Source organism: Aspergillus pseudoviridinutans (genome assembly GCF_018340605.1).
Source record: "Aspergillus pseudoviridinutans IFM 55266 DNA, scaffold_8, whole genome shotgun sequence".
Taxonomy (NCBI): Eukaryota; Fungi; Ascomycota; class Eurotiomycetes; order Eurotiales; family Aspergillaceae; genus Aspergillus; species Aspergillus pseudoviridinutans.
Genome location: NW_025091288.1, coordinates 1,686,410 through 1,703,870, shown reverse-complemented (window position 1 = coordinate 1,703,870; position 17,461 = coordinate 1,686,410). Strand labels below are relative to the sequence as shown.

The 17,461-nt window shown below is 50.0% G+C and overlaps 4 protein-coding genes across 4 annotated transcripts; 3 read left to right on the top strand and 1 right to left on the bottom strand.

The window, feature by feature from the left end:
* Positions 1 to 4,993: 4,993 nt before the first annotated feature.
* On the top strand, positions 4,994 to 6,889 carry Asppvi_010665 (peptide MFS transporter; the record flags this gene model as incomplete). Its single annotated transcript, XM_043306504.1, has 3 exons — positions 4,994 to 5,028; positions 5,127 to 5,458; positions 5,520 to 6,889. 3 exons carry the CDS (start codon positions 4,994 to 4,996, stop codon positions 6,887 to 6,889), a joined length of 1,737 nt encoding a protein of 578 aa, XP_043162439.1.
* Positions 6,890 to 11,724: 4,835 nt separating this feature from the next.
* On the top strand, positions 11,725 to 12,962 carry Asppvi_010664 (syntaxin; the record flags this gene model as incomplete). Its single annotated transcript, XM_043306503.1, has 5 exons — positions 11,725 to 11,730; positions 11,810 to 11,957; positions 12,018 to 12,505; positions 12,564 to 12,843; positions 12,901 to 12,962. The coding sequence occupies 5 exons, from the start codon at positions 11,725 to 11,727 to the stop codon at positions 12,960 to 12,962; spliced, it is 984 nt and encodes a 327-aa protein (XP_043162438.1).
* Positions 12,963 to 13,702: 740 nt separating this feature from the next.
* Positions 13,703 to 14,178, bottom strand: Asppvi_010663 (BolA family protein; the record flags this gene model as incomplete). Its single annotated transcript, XM_043306502.1, has 3 exons — positions 13,703 to 13,877; positions 13,956 to 14,062; positions 14,131 to 14,178. The coding sequence occupies 3 exons, from the start codon at positions 14,176 to 14,178 to the stop codon at positions 13,703 to 13,705; spliced, it is 330 nt and encodes a 109-aa protein (XP_043162437.1).
* Positions 14,179 to 14,761: 583 nt separating this feature from the next.
* Positions 14,762 to 16,888, top strand: Asppvi_010662 (acyl-CoA synthetase; the record flags this gene model as incomplete). The annotated part of the gene is made up of 5 exons (XM_043306501.1): positions 14,762 to 15,119; positions 15,214 to 15,518; positions 15,596 to 16,503; positions 16,557 to 16,789; positions 16,848 to 16,888. The coding sequence occupies 5 exons, from the start codon at positions 14,762 to 14,764 to the stop codon at positions 16,886 to 16,888; spliced, it is 1,845 nt and encodes a 614-aa protein (XP_043162436.1).
* Positions 16,889 to 17,461: the final 573 nt, after the last annotated feature.

The following is a 17,461-nucleotide window of genomic DNA, read 5'->3' as shown; positions in this document are numbered from 1 at the left end:
ACGGCCATGTGCATGGATACTCATATCGACTTACGATTGACAAGAGGAACGTCTCTTCGGCGTTAATGAGATGATTCTGTAATTACGGACGATGACGAATGAAGTGATAGCTTGAGGGACAGAATATCCGGGGAGACGACCCCCCACGTCTGGATTTTCAGCATTTTTCCTTCGATGGCTTTCTTGTGGCAACTGGCGATGTGTATCGTATCTTATCCTCAAAACGCATTTCTGACGAGCTTATACCATTATCTCCCTGGGTCCATGGAAGGAAGAAAAAATTGATAAAAAAAAGCGTCTTTGTTTTGCATTTTGTACTCAAAGTGCCGTCCTGATTTCGAACAGTTTATAGATCCTCGATACCGAATATGTCAGTAATGATTTTATTATCATACTTCTTCCCTTCTAAAAAATTCTTGCAATGAGTTTTCTCACCGGGTAATTTCCTGGAGATGGAACATTATAGGAGTCGCAAGAGACAGTATCTCGACTGCAAGAAGTAAAGGTAATGATGCCGGAGACAGGCATCAGGAAGCCTGGTATTCTAAGTATGAATTCTGACTGGTCTCCAGAACTGCTTCTCCACGAAAGAGTTCGTCTGCCAGTCCTATTTTCTTCCTCCTTCTCCATCTCGGTATATTTTCCTCCATCGCCGTCAACCTATTCTGACCCCATTACTGGTCGTCCTGGTCTGTTGTGCCGTTGTTACTATTCTTCACTCTCCATCGCTGTGGCCCTTGGTCCGATCATGGGCCAAATATCGTATCCCCATACCCTTCCTTTCCTTGCCCTTTTCCGTCGTCCTTCAACCCTGATATATACGCTCCCAGAGTGCAGGCTGTTCTTCTTTGTTCTCTCATCTCCAGGGTAGATTCTTAAATTCTTAAACCAAGGCCGATTACTACTTGTTCACTATCTGAGGTCGTCTAAGCTTGGTTAGTGTATGGGTAGGTTTTCAGGTTCACATTAGTTTGTACTGATTGCCAACGTTCAGACAGTCTCGGTAGCAAGTGTAGATTGCTAAGTTCTACACTGTCTCTGGGTTTATTGACTAGATTGACGTGTATGTACGGTCTTGCGTGTGCTTTTCTCAGTTCGCGTTAATAGAATGGTGCTTGTTTGCCGGAGACAATATATATCTCCACGGCGGAGACCATTCGGAAGACACCATCAGGATTTGGGAACCTTTAATTTTCTATCTGTTTGAATGCTCTTATGCCATGTATAAAGGGGATTCAGGTATATGGCAATATATAAGATATGTGCAGGGAATTGTGAGTGTCATCGTGTTGGAGGAAACTTAGCGCTCCTTGGCTGCCTTGTCAAAACCGTCTTACAGTCCTGTATCCAGATTTCTGTCTAGTCTCTGACTCGGTGTTGTTACATACGAGAACGGATGTGATCATGTTAATCAATTCCTCAGTATCCAAGGAAAGCCAGGCTCATGCAAGGGAGTTGATGAAACGTATACTCTGCCGAGTGCGCTGGATGGATTCGGGCATTACGATGATTGGGGCCGATATGCACATATGGACCTTGCTAAGGAACCAAGAGCAAAGCATGTCCTGCTCAAGTTCTTTTCCTTTCGAGTACAGGTAGTGAAAGTTGCACTTCAACTGATGTGATTACCACAGCCCCGATGTCGGACAGTGGCCGGTATAAAATAATGACTCACAGGGGTTTACTCCAACTACTCCAAACACTGGCGATATTGAGAGAAGCCTGCAGCATGCCAAAAAGCGCCCACCGCCCTTTGAACTGTGGGTGAGATCGTTGTCGAAGCAGACATAGAGCTAGAAACACTTGAGCAACAGGCGAACCCAAGCTGGTTGCAGGGCAGCATGCTCCGTACTACAGAGCCGAAGACTTGAACTCTAGATGTTGGCCACCCACAAGCGGCATGAATAAAGACTGCTAGCAAGGACTCACGATCAACATTTGATGATCTTGATCGCGGTGGAGGTTCGAAGTGTGGACCCATGAAACTGAACTGTTATCATTGTCAATAACTGTGCTCCGTACCCGTGCTCCGAACAGAGTCGACAGATGCACATTGTGATGCATTCCATGTCTTCAGTATACCACTCTGAGCTCATGAATAAACTGTAGCGTTATGCGGCCAGGTGCGCAGTCAAGTCGTGAACCGCCTTGTAGAGGTCAACAGGACAGTCGACGCCGACTGTCGCCAAGAACTCTGCTCTGGAGACCGAAGATCTATAGTGCTGGGTCTATAGCTGACGCGTAGATCACTTTGCAGTTTGCATCAGAGTGGACATCGCAAAATGCCACATGGTGTGCAAGGTTGTGTCCGATGCTCAAGGCTAAAGTAAAACAGCACCCCATCATCCTTACACTCCGATCCAATCAACGCAATGTTATCGCTTAGAGATCGGCATGTACTGCTCTACTCTGCCGTTGAATTAGACTCATAGCCAAGAAGTCAAGAAAGCCCAAAGTCTTGGGATTCTTGGAGTCTTGACGACCGAAAGCACGCCATCGATCATCGTGCCGGTGTCGGTGTGTACATGCTACTGGGTTCTCAGCACGCAGTTTTGACTCTACACTGGCACCATATGATTCCCCAGAGAGCCAATTGGTCTAATCTCAACATACGAGACTACCAGCTGGTTGCTGTCTCGACATAAAGTTGGCTTGCGCCGCCTCCCTTCTCGCTGATAGGCAGCCAGCACGCCMTTCGGGGTGGAAGATGGCCACCGCCTCCCTTGACTCGCTGCAGTCACCAAAGTGGAAACACACCGAGGAGAATATTCGGGTGAGATATCACGAGGAGTCCTTGCATTGGGTGGAAGTGATGGCTACTATGTAGCTAAAGTTCGATCAGGCGCGGAGCGATGACGGAACGGGTCCGCGGACTCGAGGGCGAAGTCGGAGCGAGAGCGGGCTGGCAGATAAGGCTTGAATACTTAACCCGCCAGGTCGCTGCCTCTGGCCAGGGCACTGGGGCTTGTTCTGGGCTCTTGATGATTTTAGTGTTAAATTGTTTATTTTTTGTTTGTTTCTTCGCAAACGATGGGAAAACATCCTGGACCAATTGCTCAACTGACCTTCTCTCTGCTTGGTGGTTGACCAGGGCGAGTTGGACTTGAACAAAGACATCCAACCAACCACCACCCACTGACATTATGATAATAATAATTAGGAGTCTAGGTACTACTGGCAACGCTTAGCAATGATCAGACCCCCTTTTCATTGTCTTTCTGACTGCGCGGTCTGAACCGATCGGAGCCCCGATGGAACTCCAGCTCCACCCCTTGACGCCTCAACCAGGATTGCTGGCTACTCAGACGCCGAACAAGATTGACAGAACGAGACGGACTGCACGGCCTCGTCCCAACAAGAATCGGTACAACTGTCCAATGTCGAAATACTGACATGAATGCTAAAGTGGCGACAATGACCATTGGCCGTTAAAGGCCATTGAATGGGGCATGATACGAGATGATCAATGATCCTCTCTCCGCAACCTGGGGTAACGTTGCAAGCGGGAGACCAACGGGTTATGGAGTTGATTATGGAGCATTGAAGCATGAACTATCTGAGATAGTTTCACAAGTTACAGGATCTTCCCCCCAGCTGGAAACCAGCTATGAGAAGTCCAGACCTGAGACCTGAGACCTGACCACTTACAACCGGTGCATAACGAACCAGCTCCCAGTATCTCGAGCCGAGTCGAGCGACTCACTCGGTTATCAATGGATGCTGACAGGGAGAAATGTGTCTTGGGAAATGATTAGCATGCGGGGTGCCCCGACGTTACACACGCGCGCACAATCAAGTGGTGTCATGGTGATCCATCATCCGACGTATAGGGGCGGGGGAAATGCGAGATTCGACGGAGACACTGGCCGTGGAAACCGTCAACCCCAGACCTCGGACGAGTCCAAAATGAACATGAGACCTTTGAAAGCTTCGATTGGAGGATTGCGCTCCCTCATTGGATGCTACGAATGGGAGTTGCCGTGCTTATCATCCAGGGTGGAAGGAAACCCTGCTGCTGGCCCCGGTCAGCGACATTTATGTTACCTAATTACCGGATGCGGAATGTCCCCCGGTGGCAATAACAGTCCAATCATCCGACGAACAGGAATGGCGATTTCGAATTTCGACGCACGCACTTTTTAGTCGGATAAGCCACGGCACAGAAACAACCGAGGCCAGTTTCTGCGAGACAGTGATATCCGGGCTTCAAGTTGGTGAAGTACCTTATTCAAAGGTGTTAGGAAAAAGAAGAGAAGAAAAATCAGGCAGAACCATGAATTGAATTTACTATTAAGAAAATCCCGTGGTTTTTTCCCCTTTTTTACCTTTTCCTTTTGGCTACTGTGTGAAAACTTTTTGATTGCGGATATTTCTTTACTGATAACGGATGTACGGTTGCGAGCAACTTGCACAGTGGGCCATAGCCACGAGGGGGGAACAAATATTTCGTGTGGTTCCACCGGTAAGCTCCGACTGGATTTACAATCTGATTGGGTGAACCAACTTGTGCCACCGGTCTTCGAGAAAAGATCAAGAGCGACGCCCAGTTCCCGCAGCCAATCAGATGGCGCGTTGGCTGATGCTTGACACAGCTTGTCATATCTTCGCCTCATAAAACGAGGATTATGAGGTTACATTGGCCGGCCGGCCAAGACATTTCGGCCTTTCCCTTTCTCAGTTTCGCCTGCCACACTGTTCCAATTTCCGGTGTCCAGCGTCCGCAGATTCTCAGACACACAAGCGACGGGGACACTTTTCTAATCTCCGCCGATCGCGCAATTGAGGGTTCGCGGCTCGCCTGATTCAGTGAATCAGAGATAAGACCGGTCCCGCATTGGCCCTCATTTCTCTCCCTCCAGCGCGAGTATAAGGTCGGTCTCCTCCCCTCCTCTGCTTCCTCTTTCGCTCGATACTCGTGAGGACACAACAAGCCTTTCAACTCCCTTCCCTCCCACACGGCTCGGGCAGTCATTGCTTGGATCCTCTTTGCAAAATGTCTACCAGAGATCACGAGGTTGAGGCTACTCAGTAAGTCTCGCTTGCCAGCACACTCTTACACGTTTTCCCCATATCTCCTCTCCCGCTGTCACGTGTGTCAATTTTCTGACTCCATTTGTCTTCACTAGACCTCATCTGCAGGACAATGTCGTTTCCGAGGTTGTTCTGGACGAGAAGGATCCGTATGCCGTGGAAAAGGCTTCCCTAGACACCCCCGATGGTGAGGAGCCTACTGCGGAGGAGGCCAAGAACCTCCGTCATGTCGCCGAAAACTTGCCCGTCTCCGCCTGGCTTGTGGCTATTGTCGAGTTGTGCGAGCGTTTCACGTACTACGGCATGTCGGGTATGTTCCAGAACTATGTGAACAACCCTCTGGACGGTAGCAAGGGACGCGGTGCTCTCGGTCTGGGTCACCAGGGTGCTACCGGTCTGACTACTTTCTTCCAGTTCTGGTGCTATGGTGAGACATGTCATACCTGAGCTTCAAACGGTGACCGATATACTGACATCATTGGGTCTAGTTACTCCTATTCTTGGTGCCATCATTGCTGATCAGTACCTCGGAAAATACAAGACCATTGTGCTCTTTTGCGGCGTGTACCTGGTCGGTCTCCTGATCCTGGTCTTCACTTCGATCCCTACTGCTCTCGAGCACGGTGCTGGCCTTGGTGGTTTCGTTGTCGCCATTCTGGTCATCGGTCTGGGAACTGGTGGTATCAAGAGTAACGTTGCTCCCCTGATTGCCGATCAGTACAAGCGCAAGAAGATGGCTGTCTCGACTACCAAGAAGGGTGAGCGGGTCGTCATCGATCCTGCTCTGACCATCCAGCGTATCTACATGATCTTCTACGGTTGCATCAACCTCGGCTCTCTGTCTCTGCTGGCTACTCCTTACATGGAGCGGGACGTTGGCTTCTGGTCCGGATACCTGCTGTGTCTGTGCATGTTCGCCTGTGGTACCCTGGTGCTCATTGTTGGGCGCAAATACTACGTTGTTCGGCCCCCTCAGGGCTCGATCATCACCGATGCCTTCAAGGCTATCGGAATTATGATCGTCAACCGCAATATGGATGCGCCCAAACCCACCTGGCAGGCTGCCAATGGTGGCAACAGGCCCAACCTGCCTTGGGACGACCACTTTATTGATGAGCTCAAGCGTGCTCTTGTTGCTTGCCGTGTCTTCTGCTTCTTCCCCATCTACTGGGTTGTCTATGGCCAGTTCTCTGGTAACTTCGTCACCCAGGCCGCGCAGATGGAGGGCCACGGTATTCCCAACGATCTGATGCAGAACTTTGATCCCATCTCGATTATTATCTTCATCCCCATCCTGGAGACCCTGGTCTATCCTCTGCTGCGCCGGTTCCACATCCGCTTCCGTCCCATCACTCGTATCTCCCTGGGTTTCATCGTCGCCTCTCTTGCCATGATGTACGCCGCTATTGTGCAGCACCTCATCTACGCTGCCGGTCCTTGCTACGACCAGCCTCTCTGTGACGCCTCTAAAATCGACGGCACCGCCCAAGGCAACCACGTCCACATTGCCATCCAGACCCCTGCCTACATGTTCATCGGTATCTCGGAGATTTTCGCCTCCGTGTCCGGTCTGGAGTACGCCTACACCAAGGCTCCCCCTTCAATGAAGTCGTTCGTGCAGTCCATGTATCTGCTCACCAACGCCTTCGGTTCCGCCCTGGCTGAGGCCCTGACCCCTGCCGCCTTTGATCCCGCCATCCTCTGGATGTTCGTCGGTCTGGCCTGTGCTTCGTTCGCGGTCGGTATCATCTTCTGGCTCGTGTTCCACCACCTCAACGCCCAGGAGGACKACATGAACAAGCTCGACGCCGACGACCCGGATACTCCTCCTCCCCGCGTGCACGAGGACAAGAACTAGACCGGTTTAGGTCTTTGATATCCCCTTTTATTTCTCTGCTGTATACTAATATTTCTCTTCTTAATGTTCGGATAACCGCAGGACGTGGTCTACTTTTTGACTCGCGCGGGCACGCGTAACGGCACCTGCTGAGCAGATCTGAGCGATGAGATAGATGTAAATAAAATGAGACACGTTTCTGATGACATCTTCCACCTCATATTCTGTAATAAGTAGCTCTCCGCATTCTTCCTTTCCATGCTCCTGCTGTACTACAGTCCAACACGTGGCAAGCAAGCACGCGACCGCAGACACCAGACACCAGACAGTTACACCGAGACCATGCCAGTGGAAGTTCAAGTGGGCCCACCGGTGACCGTTCCTACAATCCGTCAACAAAATAAATATGACAGAAAACAATAACAAATCAGCTCCTGGGTCCATTGATAAGCACTCGATAGCCCGTAGTACCCAAGGAACTGATTACTGATTATTCAAGTCCAATACAGCTAGACCATCCCACTCTCTCAGAGGTTAGTCCTTCGTGAAATGGTTATGGAACCAGGGCGACTTAGGTCTTAACCGATTAAGCTTAGCTCGGCGCAGGGACATGGGTCGGTGGACTCGGTGGATAGGGGTTTCGGAGGTCGAGGCCTGTTCTGGTTAGGGGATTATTTGGTCGGGGTGGGCCGATGGGTGCAATGCAGAAAAAAAGATGGTTGGCGTGCCGTTTTCCGTTGGATTTGATGGAATTGATAATAAGCAAGAGAGAAGAAGTAGTGTGTGTGGATGTAATGAGGTTGCCTGACTTTGTTGGGGAGATAAATTCCGTTGAAGTTTGGCTAGCTTGTAGGTTGTTACTTTATTGGAGGGATGCCTTTGTTTTGAGCATGTTCAGTGTGTAACTGTCAGCTGTCAAGTCACTAGGGCAAAAAGGTTTCTAGACGACCATTTCTAGCCTAGTAGGAATGAAAGGCATGTTCTGATTGACAGTAACTCTGCATGCTGATATGCAGTCTGGTGTCTCACTGCACTTGGGACTTAGGTATAGGTACTCCGTACTAGTAGATGGAAAAAGGAATCCTCCAGAGTACAGATCATCCAGATACAGCGGCTTTCTTGCAAACMTAGTGACTTGCATGACTTGCACCGAATCAATTGTGTAGCACTGAAGTCAAGTTAGATTCAAGTCTTTCTGACTTTTCTCAAGTACGTAGAGATTAGACTATTCTATTCTGAAGGCTGTTTGACAAGATGCATTTTTGACAGGTTGACGAGTACGCCTCTCTTCGGCTGCTCCTGATGGAATGTCGAAATTGGACACAGCTGCACCAAGCCAACAACAGGCAACACATCTGATGTTGATCCAACACTAAATGGAGGTTCGGGAAGGCTTCGTTTAGGTTTTTTGTAGCAGACCATGAGAGCAGGCAAATGTTCTGAGCTTGCATTGTCGAAACTCATCGGCAGAAGTTATTCAATGACACCACCCTTAGCACCTCACGTCACAGGATTCAGATCAAGCTAACAACCTCGAAGGGAAAGCCTCGCTGACTTCAGGACCTCCATTGGGAGAATGTGTCACAGCCTGGATTAAAGTACGCAATACATCTGACTGATCCATTCACTGCAGCGATCAACACATAGCGCAGCAATGGTGCCACTCTGCGCGGATCCGCCGTTGTTGTTTCTCATCATCTTCAATGCGCGGTGGTCCGTTGAAATGCGCGATGATCCAGTTCTGGTCCTGTACTGACAAAAGATTCGGCGGCGTCGCTATATCGAAACGATGTTCCACTCCACTCTCCGTTTCATGTTTGTTGATGAATTCAAGTGCATTGATGGCGCTGATTAGATATCTCCCTGTTATGCTACCGGTTCATCCTTGAAGGCCTTCGCCCAAATACTCTCCCGGATAAGTCGTATGCGGTCCATCGAGCGCCAAAAGACACGCCCGCGTCGGTCGCCGTGATACCTCACGCAGTCAGAGTACACCGGCAGAAAGACGTCATCCTAGTCGTGGTTCGATCCAAGGCGTAGCGCGACGACCCGTCCACCACGAGCCTCATCGCCAGCCTTGAAGACAACTCACGTTCTGTGGGTGTACGAGGAGAAGTGGGTATCCTCCCAAAAAGCGTTGGACTTTGTGAACGTTCTCGCGATGGTTCCTTTAAGATGCAAGATCACCATATTAGCTTGATAATTCGCACCTCGAGCACAACACCGCTTATAGTGAATGCTCGCGGCCCGGGCTGATATCCTCTCTTTGAGGACAGCCATGAAGAAGCCGAGTGCATTACCACTTGCCCGTTCGCTCACTGTAAAGGATCTCAGACACCAGGAATGAAAGCGTCTCGCAGACGCTATCAACTGGACTGACTGCTCATGAAAGACCGCTTTCCACTTTGCTCCTGCGAATGGTGACCTCTGCACACTCAAAACGCTGCTTATCCGCAACAGACCTTTCGTCCGATCCCAATTTGTGGAGGGAATTGGCCGAAGCAGGAGCGACCTATGAGAATGAGACAATGAACCAGAATCTTGAGTCTCCTACAGAGCAGCATATCATAGAACTAGAGTTCGAATACCGGACTTCTTGACGTCCCGTCCTTCTCCGAAAGCACTTCGTTTATATGGATGAGCCTAAGGAGATCAACTTGACGATTGGAGGACCCCGTCGGCGGGAAATTAAGAATTTCTATTTTCCCAACGTCTCCGTATCGGAGTGGGACCTGGAAAATGACAGGGAAACAACCCTCGTTCGTCTCGAAGAGCAGGTGGATCGTAAGGGACGACCTCCCCTACACCATGCCGCGGAGGACGGACAATTTGATGCAGTGACGCTGCTTTTCAAGTACGATTGTATCAATGTGCAATCGAGGGACAATTTTGGCAGAAGAGCCATGACTTGGTATCGGATAACAACGTCTATGACGTTTTTACCTCAGAATTGAAGTAATAGCATGGTTGACATTTTAAAAAGACATCGATATAGTCTATTGTTCTCATGCCTCATTATTCAGGAAGGAACAAGATTAGCCTAGTCAAGCCAGCGAACAAGCCAGAGCATTGAGGCTGTGTGCTAAGCCATTTTGACAACTGGCGATCGTTGCTAATTATAAGCTGACCCAGACAGAATGATAAGTTGATGGCCACTCATCCGTGAGTATTTAAAACAAATCAGGTTGTGTTTTAGGGACCGAGCCCACATGCTGCCAAATGGGTGGGCCTAATCCTTGCCACGATAAGACATGCAGTTTGCATATGATCTGGCGAAAATGATAGCAGAGAAGAACCCGGGCAGTTATAACATAATTCCATTGGCAATACGGAACTTTCGATGTTTATTCCCGTATATTTGAGTTATTTTGATGCTGTGGGGTAACAGCGTGCAACGGGTGCAAGGGGACTGATGTGGGATGCTGGGGAGATCGGGCTATTCTTACCAAAGAATTGCACCAGACTATCCGCCATCTATAGCTTAAGGTAGTTTCCCTCGTATCGAACGATAGAACCAGCAAGGGCTATTGGTCGGTAGACACGACCTAACTTAGGTATCAGTCCAGGTAATAATTAAGCGGAACCACCAATATCGCAAGTTTTCTAGAAACAATTGCTGAGGCTCTGATGGTGCTCTTGACCACATGTATGCATAACGATGACGTGCAGACTCAACGCCTCCATAGCCGAAAGTTCTCGGTGGAATTGAAGTGCAATCCGTACCATTGTTGAGGATTCCAACGAACCAGCTCTCCAGCTGTCTTGCACCGCGGGCAGGCCGGAAATGGAAATCCTCGGATGCGCGGGAAGTGTCAGCAGCATACTGCACAGCCTGAGAGGTAAACGAGACGGTCAATTGATGAGCAGGCAACCATATTACCGAATTTGAGAATGAGGACCAGAGAGTAGTTGAATAGCTTCAAGTAAGTAGACAGATTTACGCAGAGAGGCCCTTCTATCAAGCTCGTCAAAAGGTGAAACCATGGCCTAAATATCCATCACCACTAGCTCCGACCGTGATGTTTCACAACTATTGATTTGGTCTCTCGAAACGTGAGCCAGGGAGAAAAGGGGACTTGACGATAACCCGCTCTGGTCTGTGCATCATCCAGCAGCCCCTGTATGATTATTATTATCATTCATCACCATCAATAAATTTCAAAACAAATCAAAAGTAGTTGCCACGAAGCTAGCTTCCAGCATCAGCCACATTCGCACAAACAATATTCAAGAACGAGGGGTAAGCGAACAAGGACAGTAGTAGAAGTAACATCCTTAACAACCACCATTCATGTCTGTTTTTCTATGAATAGTTGTTGATCGAGCTCCTGTAGGACCCATAAGCGCCTGATCGTCATCACTTTTCTTCTCTTAATATTATTGCCGTCCTGCGGGTCCAGAACTTTGCCTACTGTCAGCTCCGAAGGAATTCAGAGCCAACCCTTAGCGCATTTGACAGAGCGCTTCTGCTTGCCTTTCCGCCTGCGACTGTCCGCCTCAGCCGCGTGTCTGTCATTTCGTCCCTTTCCTCAATCGTTCATTCTTTTTTGCCTTCGACATATTCAGCCCTCCCACTTCTCTTTTGTTATACTCGTTTTCCATTCTTTAATTCTTCCTCGTCACTCCGTTACTGTACGCTGCTTTAGTGACAGTCGGCGAATTCGGGTTAAGCTCTTGTCCTACGCGCATTTGGACAACCTCCTGAATTCCAGAACCGCAGTCGCCCTTGCACCAGAGGAGACGAAGAACAGAGACCGGATCATAATACAACCCATATCGGGTTTCAAAAGAGGAATAGGAGCTTATTTGTTCAACTCTTGTGTTTGCGTATAATAAAATTCTGACATAATTACATCATGAGTGTATGTTCTGAAGCTACCCCTTTGCCTTGCAATTCCCCAAGCACAAAAATCTTATTCTGACTTCTTCGCCGTATGAAAGTACAACACCAACTCTCAGGGTGGCTATGGCCAGTACAACCCTTATGGTGGCCAGCAGCAGAACAATGCTTACGGCGGGCAACAACAAGGCTACGGCCAGTCCCCCTACCAGCAAGCCAACAACTTGGAGCAGGGTAATGGTAGCTATGGTAGGACTCCCCATAGCCTCAGGTCAGGCGTATGTCTCTAATGCACGCTGCCTCCTACAGAAATGTCCGCTATGGGTGGTTACGGCGGCCAGCAGCAGCAGCCATCTGGCCCGACCGCATTGCTGAACAAATGCAAAGAAATCAACGATGGTATTGCCGACCTGCGATCCAAGAGGGAGAGCCAGCTCGCCGCCGCCCAGAACGCTTTGCTCGACTCCAGTACCGGAAAGGAAGATCAGGCCTCCCGTCAGACACTCGATTACATCGAAGACGAGATCAACAACGGTTTCCGTTACCTCCGGGACCTCCTGAAAAAGGTCAAGCAGACACCTGGCTCTGGAGACACCCGTGTTCAGACTCAGATCGATGTAACCAGCCGGAACTTGCGTCGGGAGATTGAGCAGTACCAGAGGGCCCAGTCGGATTTCCAGAAGCGGTTGCGCGAGCAGGTGCGCCGACGATACGAGATCGCAAACCCAGAGGCTTCTCCCGAGGAGATCGAACAGGGTGTTGACAATGTTCTGATGGGCCAAGAGCAGAGCTTCCAGGTATGAGAGGATCGCTTATTCCAAATATCTGCGACAGGTGCTGATTTGCTTCTGAAAGGTTACCGGTAGCAGAACGAGACAGGCCAATGACGCCAGACAAGCTGCTTTGGAGCGGTCCGCCGCTATCCGAAAGATCGAACAGGATATGATCGAGCTGGGCCGTTTGTACCAGGAGGTTGCAGAGCTGGTGCATCAACAAGATGCTGCTGTTGAGCAGATCAACCAAGGCGCTGAAGATGTTGTCGACAATGTCCAGAATGCGAACACCCAGATTGATCACGCCATCAAGAGCGCACGCAATGCCAGAAAGTGGAAGTGGTATGCGCTGCTCATCGTCAGTACGTAGCATCCTTGTCCTCTCTGTGAAAGCATCAAGCTGACTTCCGTTACCCTAGTTCTGATCATTGCCATCGTTGTCGGTGTTGCTGTTGGTGTCACCCAGGCCAACAAGAAGTAAAATGGCCGTCCTTGAAAGATGCTTGCACCAAACGGCTTGCAGAATACGTTTGTCGGCTGCTTATGATCTACTCCGCGCTCGGAAATCTGCGTCGCTACATCAGGCTTCTCGATATTCCCTTATCTCGTCCTCTGCACTATCCTTTCGCCTTACGTGGTCCATGCAATGCGGAAGCGAATAGTCGATAATTTCGGCGTGGCATCATAATCCGATGCCTGTTTCCGCTTCACTCATCCATGCGAGCTGCACAAAGACCGTTCATTTCCCCCCCTCCGAGATTTCCTAGTGTACTTTCTTATACCACTCAGTCGCGTTCTCCTCTGTTTTAATCCTGTCTGATACTTGTCTCCTTGTTTTGAAAAGCACGGCAGCTTGCGACTTCCTTCTCCATATCACCTTGGCTCCCTCCCTTGCGCTTTTTGTATCTCTGGGTCGTGTATATCTGCTTCGTGTCCGATGATATGCGACTTATGGTCCGTCGCTGCTCTTGACTAGGATACGCATGATGCTGTCGTACATGTACATAATAGATTTTTTTCTCCTCGTTTTTACTGCCATTGGTCCTAGAATCTATGTAATAATCGAACTCTAATTCATTACGAAAGTGTAGATATGTACAGAGAACCTTACCCAGTCACCAAATTGGGTCTATTTCCAACCCACGACATCTGTAATAGACACCAGACCTCACATAATCAGACAGTCAGCCGGCATTAACATGGCCATGGCATATTACTGCCCTAAGCCTGGGACTGTCTAGCCTTCTCCCGCTCCTCCTCCTCCGGCGTCCTCGTCCGCAACTGCAAAGCATGGATTCCCCCCTCCCGACTTATCTCATCCTTAAGTAGAGCGTAGACCATCCGATGCCGTGCAGGCTGCATCTTCGACTGGAAAGCAGAGGATGTGATCGTGACACTGTACACACACGTATTAGCTCACCCCCATCCCTCCCTTCTTTCCTGACAATATATTAGGGTGCCGTCGCAGACGTACTGGAAATGCGTCTCTTTCGACGTTACGCCTTGCATCGGGGCGTGGTGCGCGTGCAGGTGCGAGTCATTGCGGATTACGAGGGTTGAGGGGGAGAAGGCGGCCGTTATCTATGTAGAGCGTTGGGTTAGCGGTTTATCTTCAAGGAAAGMGGGGCTTGCGTCAATATGCTGCGTACTTTTTCGCGGATCGTATCTTCCATCGGTGTCGTGGAGGTGGATGACATTCTGGATGGAAATGTGCTTCTGAGCGGGGAGAAGAGGCGGCGGGGGAGCAGGCCTGGTCGGCTGCGGAGGGGGAGCATTGACGGGTAATCCTTGTTCGGGACTTTGAAAGGTGAAGATGGCTGTTAGAGAGGTGTCTCTTGCAGAAGATATTGGTCTTGTTTGGGGTTGTAAATTGTATGGTCTGCTCCGGTCTGGGCCTGTGATGCCGAGATGCTGTTTTGGGGTTAGCGTCTGGGGACAGCGGTTTGCGCCGCAATGTCCATTGAGGTGGATTTCGGATGGAATCATCTGCTTCACGGTTATACTAATTCCTCGAGTCGATTTTGCAGGAATTGAACCTTGCCCAATGTATGAACTTCTCTTCCATTTGCCTGCATTGTCGTTCCTGGAGTTATGTATGCTAACTGGTAAAATGACAGTTTAGAGCCAAACCGCAGAGCTCCGGAGCACCTCCGTTTATGACATCAATCCACCGCGCAGCAATTGGTCTTGAGCATTCAGATCTCGCAATTACCCACACGTCGTTTGATACCGCAAGAGGAGGAGGAGGTACATGAGGCACTCTTGAGGATAAAATCCGCCATGCAAGGACGCAATCTGGTGTTATTGCTTTCTCGGGGCTCTCCGTCCTTTCGGGCCGTCGGAGCAGCATTTGCTCGCAAGTCCTTTAATAGCTGTCTTCGGAACGCGACAACGCCAGCTTCGCTTCGTTCCTTGTCAACATTACCGAATCTCCCTCTCTTCCGTGCGCTCAAAGACCATGACTCCTCCAGCCTCGCCGTCGTTCATAGCGCATCTTCGCGATCTTTCACGTATGGTAACTTGGTTGCGGACGTGCTGCAGGCGAAAGAACGCCTGCTAGCGTCTGTCGGGGGAAGGAAGGATTCGATATCGGGGGAAAGGGTTGCATTCCTTGCGGAGAATAGCTACGATTACGTAGGTACTGTTTCTCTACTCTGTCCCCGGCGGATCTTACACATGTGTCCTGGGTGAATGACCCGTACCTTGGCTCATTGGCTGATCCTGACCTGCAGTAACACTCCTCTCTATCCTTGCGAGCAATGCCATTGCTCTCCCTCTTTCTCCTGCGTTTCCTGCCGGTGAACTGAAGTATATCCTCGACAACTCCCAGGCCAAGGTGTTGGTCGCTACTCAGAAGTATGCGGATAAGGCGCACGATCTGGTCAAGGCTGGGTTGAATACAGAGCCCGTATTAGATATCAAGGAGAAGATCCAGGTGGGTGCGACGAGCTCGCATCCTGTCTGTTTGGAGAATCTCGACGGGGAGAGATCGCTTGGGGGGATGATGCTTTATACGTCTGGGACTACGAACCGGCCGGTAGGCATTGGCCTTTGCGTTACCTTCCGTTTAAAACCTGATGGGCTGGAAGAACTTCTAGACTGACTGTCAATTAGAAAGGCGTGCTCATTCCACAATCAGCACTCACCGCACAAGCTTCTTCGCTATTAGAGGCGTGGAAATATACACCTGAAGATCGATTGCTTCATCTTCTTCCGCTGCATCACATCCATGGGACTGTCAATGCGATTGTAACACCTATACTTGCCGGGTCTTCTATTGAATTCATGTTTCCGTTCAATACAGACGCCGTGTGGAACAGGCTTGCAGCGCCATTTTTACCAAACAGCACCACTAAGAGTAAGATTACATTCCTTACAGCTGTGCCGACAATCTACAATCGACTGCTCTCGAGCTTTCCCAGCCTACGTCCCGAAATTCAGGAAGCTGCGAAGAAGGGCATCTCCCCCGAGAATCTCCGCTTGAACATCTCTGGCTCCGCCGCTCTCCCGACACCGACCAAGCAAGCCTGGCAGGATCTCAGCAATGGAAACGTCCTCCTTGAGCGCTTTGGCATGACTGAGGTCGGTATGGCCATCAGCTGCGGACTCGACTTCGCAGACCGCGTGGATGGAAGTGTCGGCTGGCCGCTGCCGTCTGTGGAGGCTAGGCTGGTCGACACCGAGACGAACGAAGTCATCAAGCCTGGGGAGGAGCTCGATGCCAACGGCCGTGAGCGGGAAGGTGAAATTCAACTTCGTGGGCCGACGATCTTCCGCGAATACTGGGCTAATGAGAAGGCCACAAAGGAGGCCTTCGTGGATAGCGAAGATGGGAAAGACAAGTGGTTCAAAACAGGCGATGTTGCTACCCGCCGAGTAGTCCCGAGCGCCGGCAAGGGGACCAGCGGCGAATGGGCCAGAGGTCCAATGTATTTCATTCAAGGTCGACTGAGCGTCGATATCATCAAAACGGGTGGGGAGAAAGTCAGCGCGTTGGAGGTTGAGAGAGAGTTACTCTCACTGTAAGCTCACCTATTCCACTCACCCGTACATTAAGACTAACTTGTTCGATCAGCCCTCAAGTTGCCGAAGCCGCCGTTGTTGGTCTTCCATCCGAGCAATGGGGTCAAAAGGTCGCTGCGGTAGTCGTTCTGGACTCCGAAGTAGCAGCTAAGACAGGTCGCAACGGCAAGCCCTGGGGTCCTATGGACATGCGGCGCGCCCTTAAAGACCGGCTAGCGAGCTACAAGCTGCCCCAAGAGATGAAGGTCCTCGACGGGCCAATTCCGAGAAATGCCATGGGAAAGGGTGAGTGATTTTGACCTCCTCATTTGGTACTCGACAAACTAACTGTGGATGCGTGCAGTAAACAAGAAGACACTCGTCAAGGAGGTCTTTGGATTGTAATCACGAGATCGTACGTCTACTCCTGTATAATAAGCTGCTCGACAAATATGTAAATTCACCCATGTCCAAGGTCGGACTGACTGCGATCGTTCCGAGTAAGCTGAAATTATACACACCATCATGATGCTATAATGACGGAAAGGAAGTCTGGCGCCTGCTGAGTCGGGTAAGGGTTTTGCAATCTTGAGATAGTCTTCGAAGCCAGGCTATTCATCAGACATAATGTTTCTCATGTCAAACCTCTTGTCTTGCAAATCGGCTCGTTCCATACTCCGCTCGTTCCCAAGATCCTTTCTCCCAAAGGATAACAGAAAGTCCGCTTCAGCAAATCCTCCTCTAATCGATGAGAATGACCTCTTTCGCATCGTTCCAGGGTGTGACCTTTATGCTGGTCTCAATACTGGATGCGATCGCTTGAAATAACGGGAGTAGCATGCAATGATGCAATATCTTCATATTTCGGATCTCTGTCCCGCAGCAGTATGGCCAGGCACATTCCGGACTCAGTGGGATATGCCAAAAGAATAAACCGTGGGTCCTACCTACCCTTCTGGTGTGATACGTCCCCTCAAA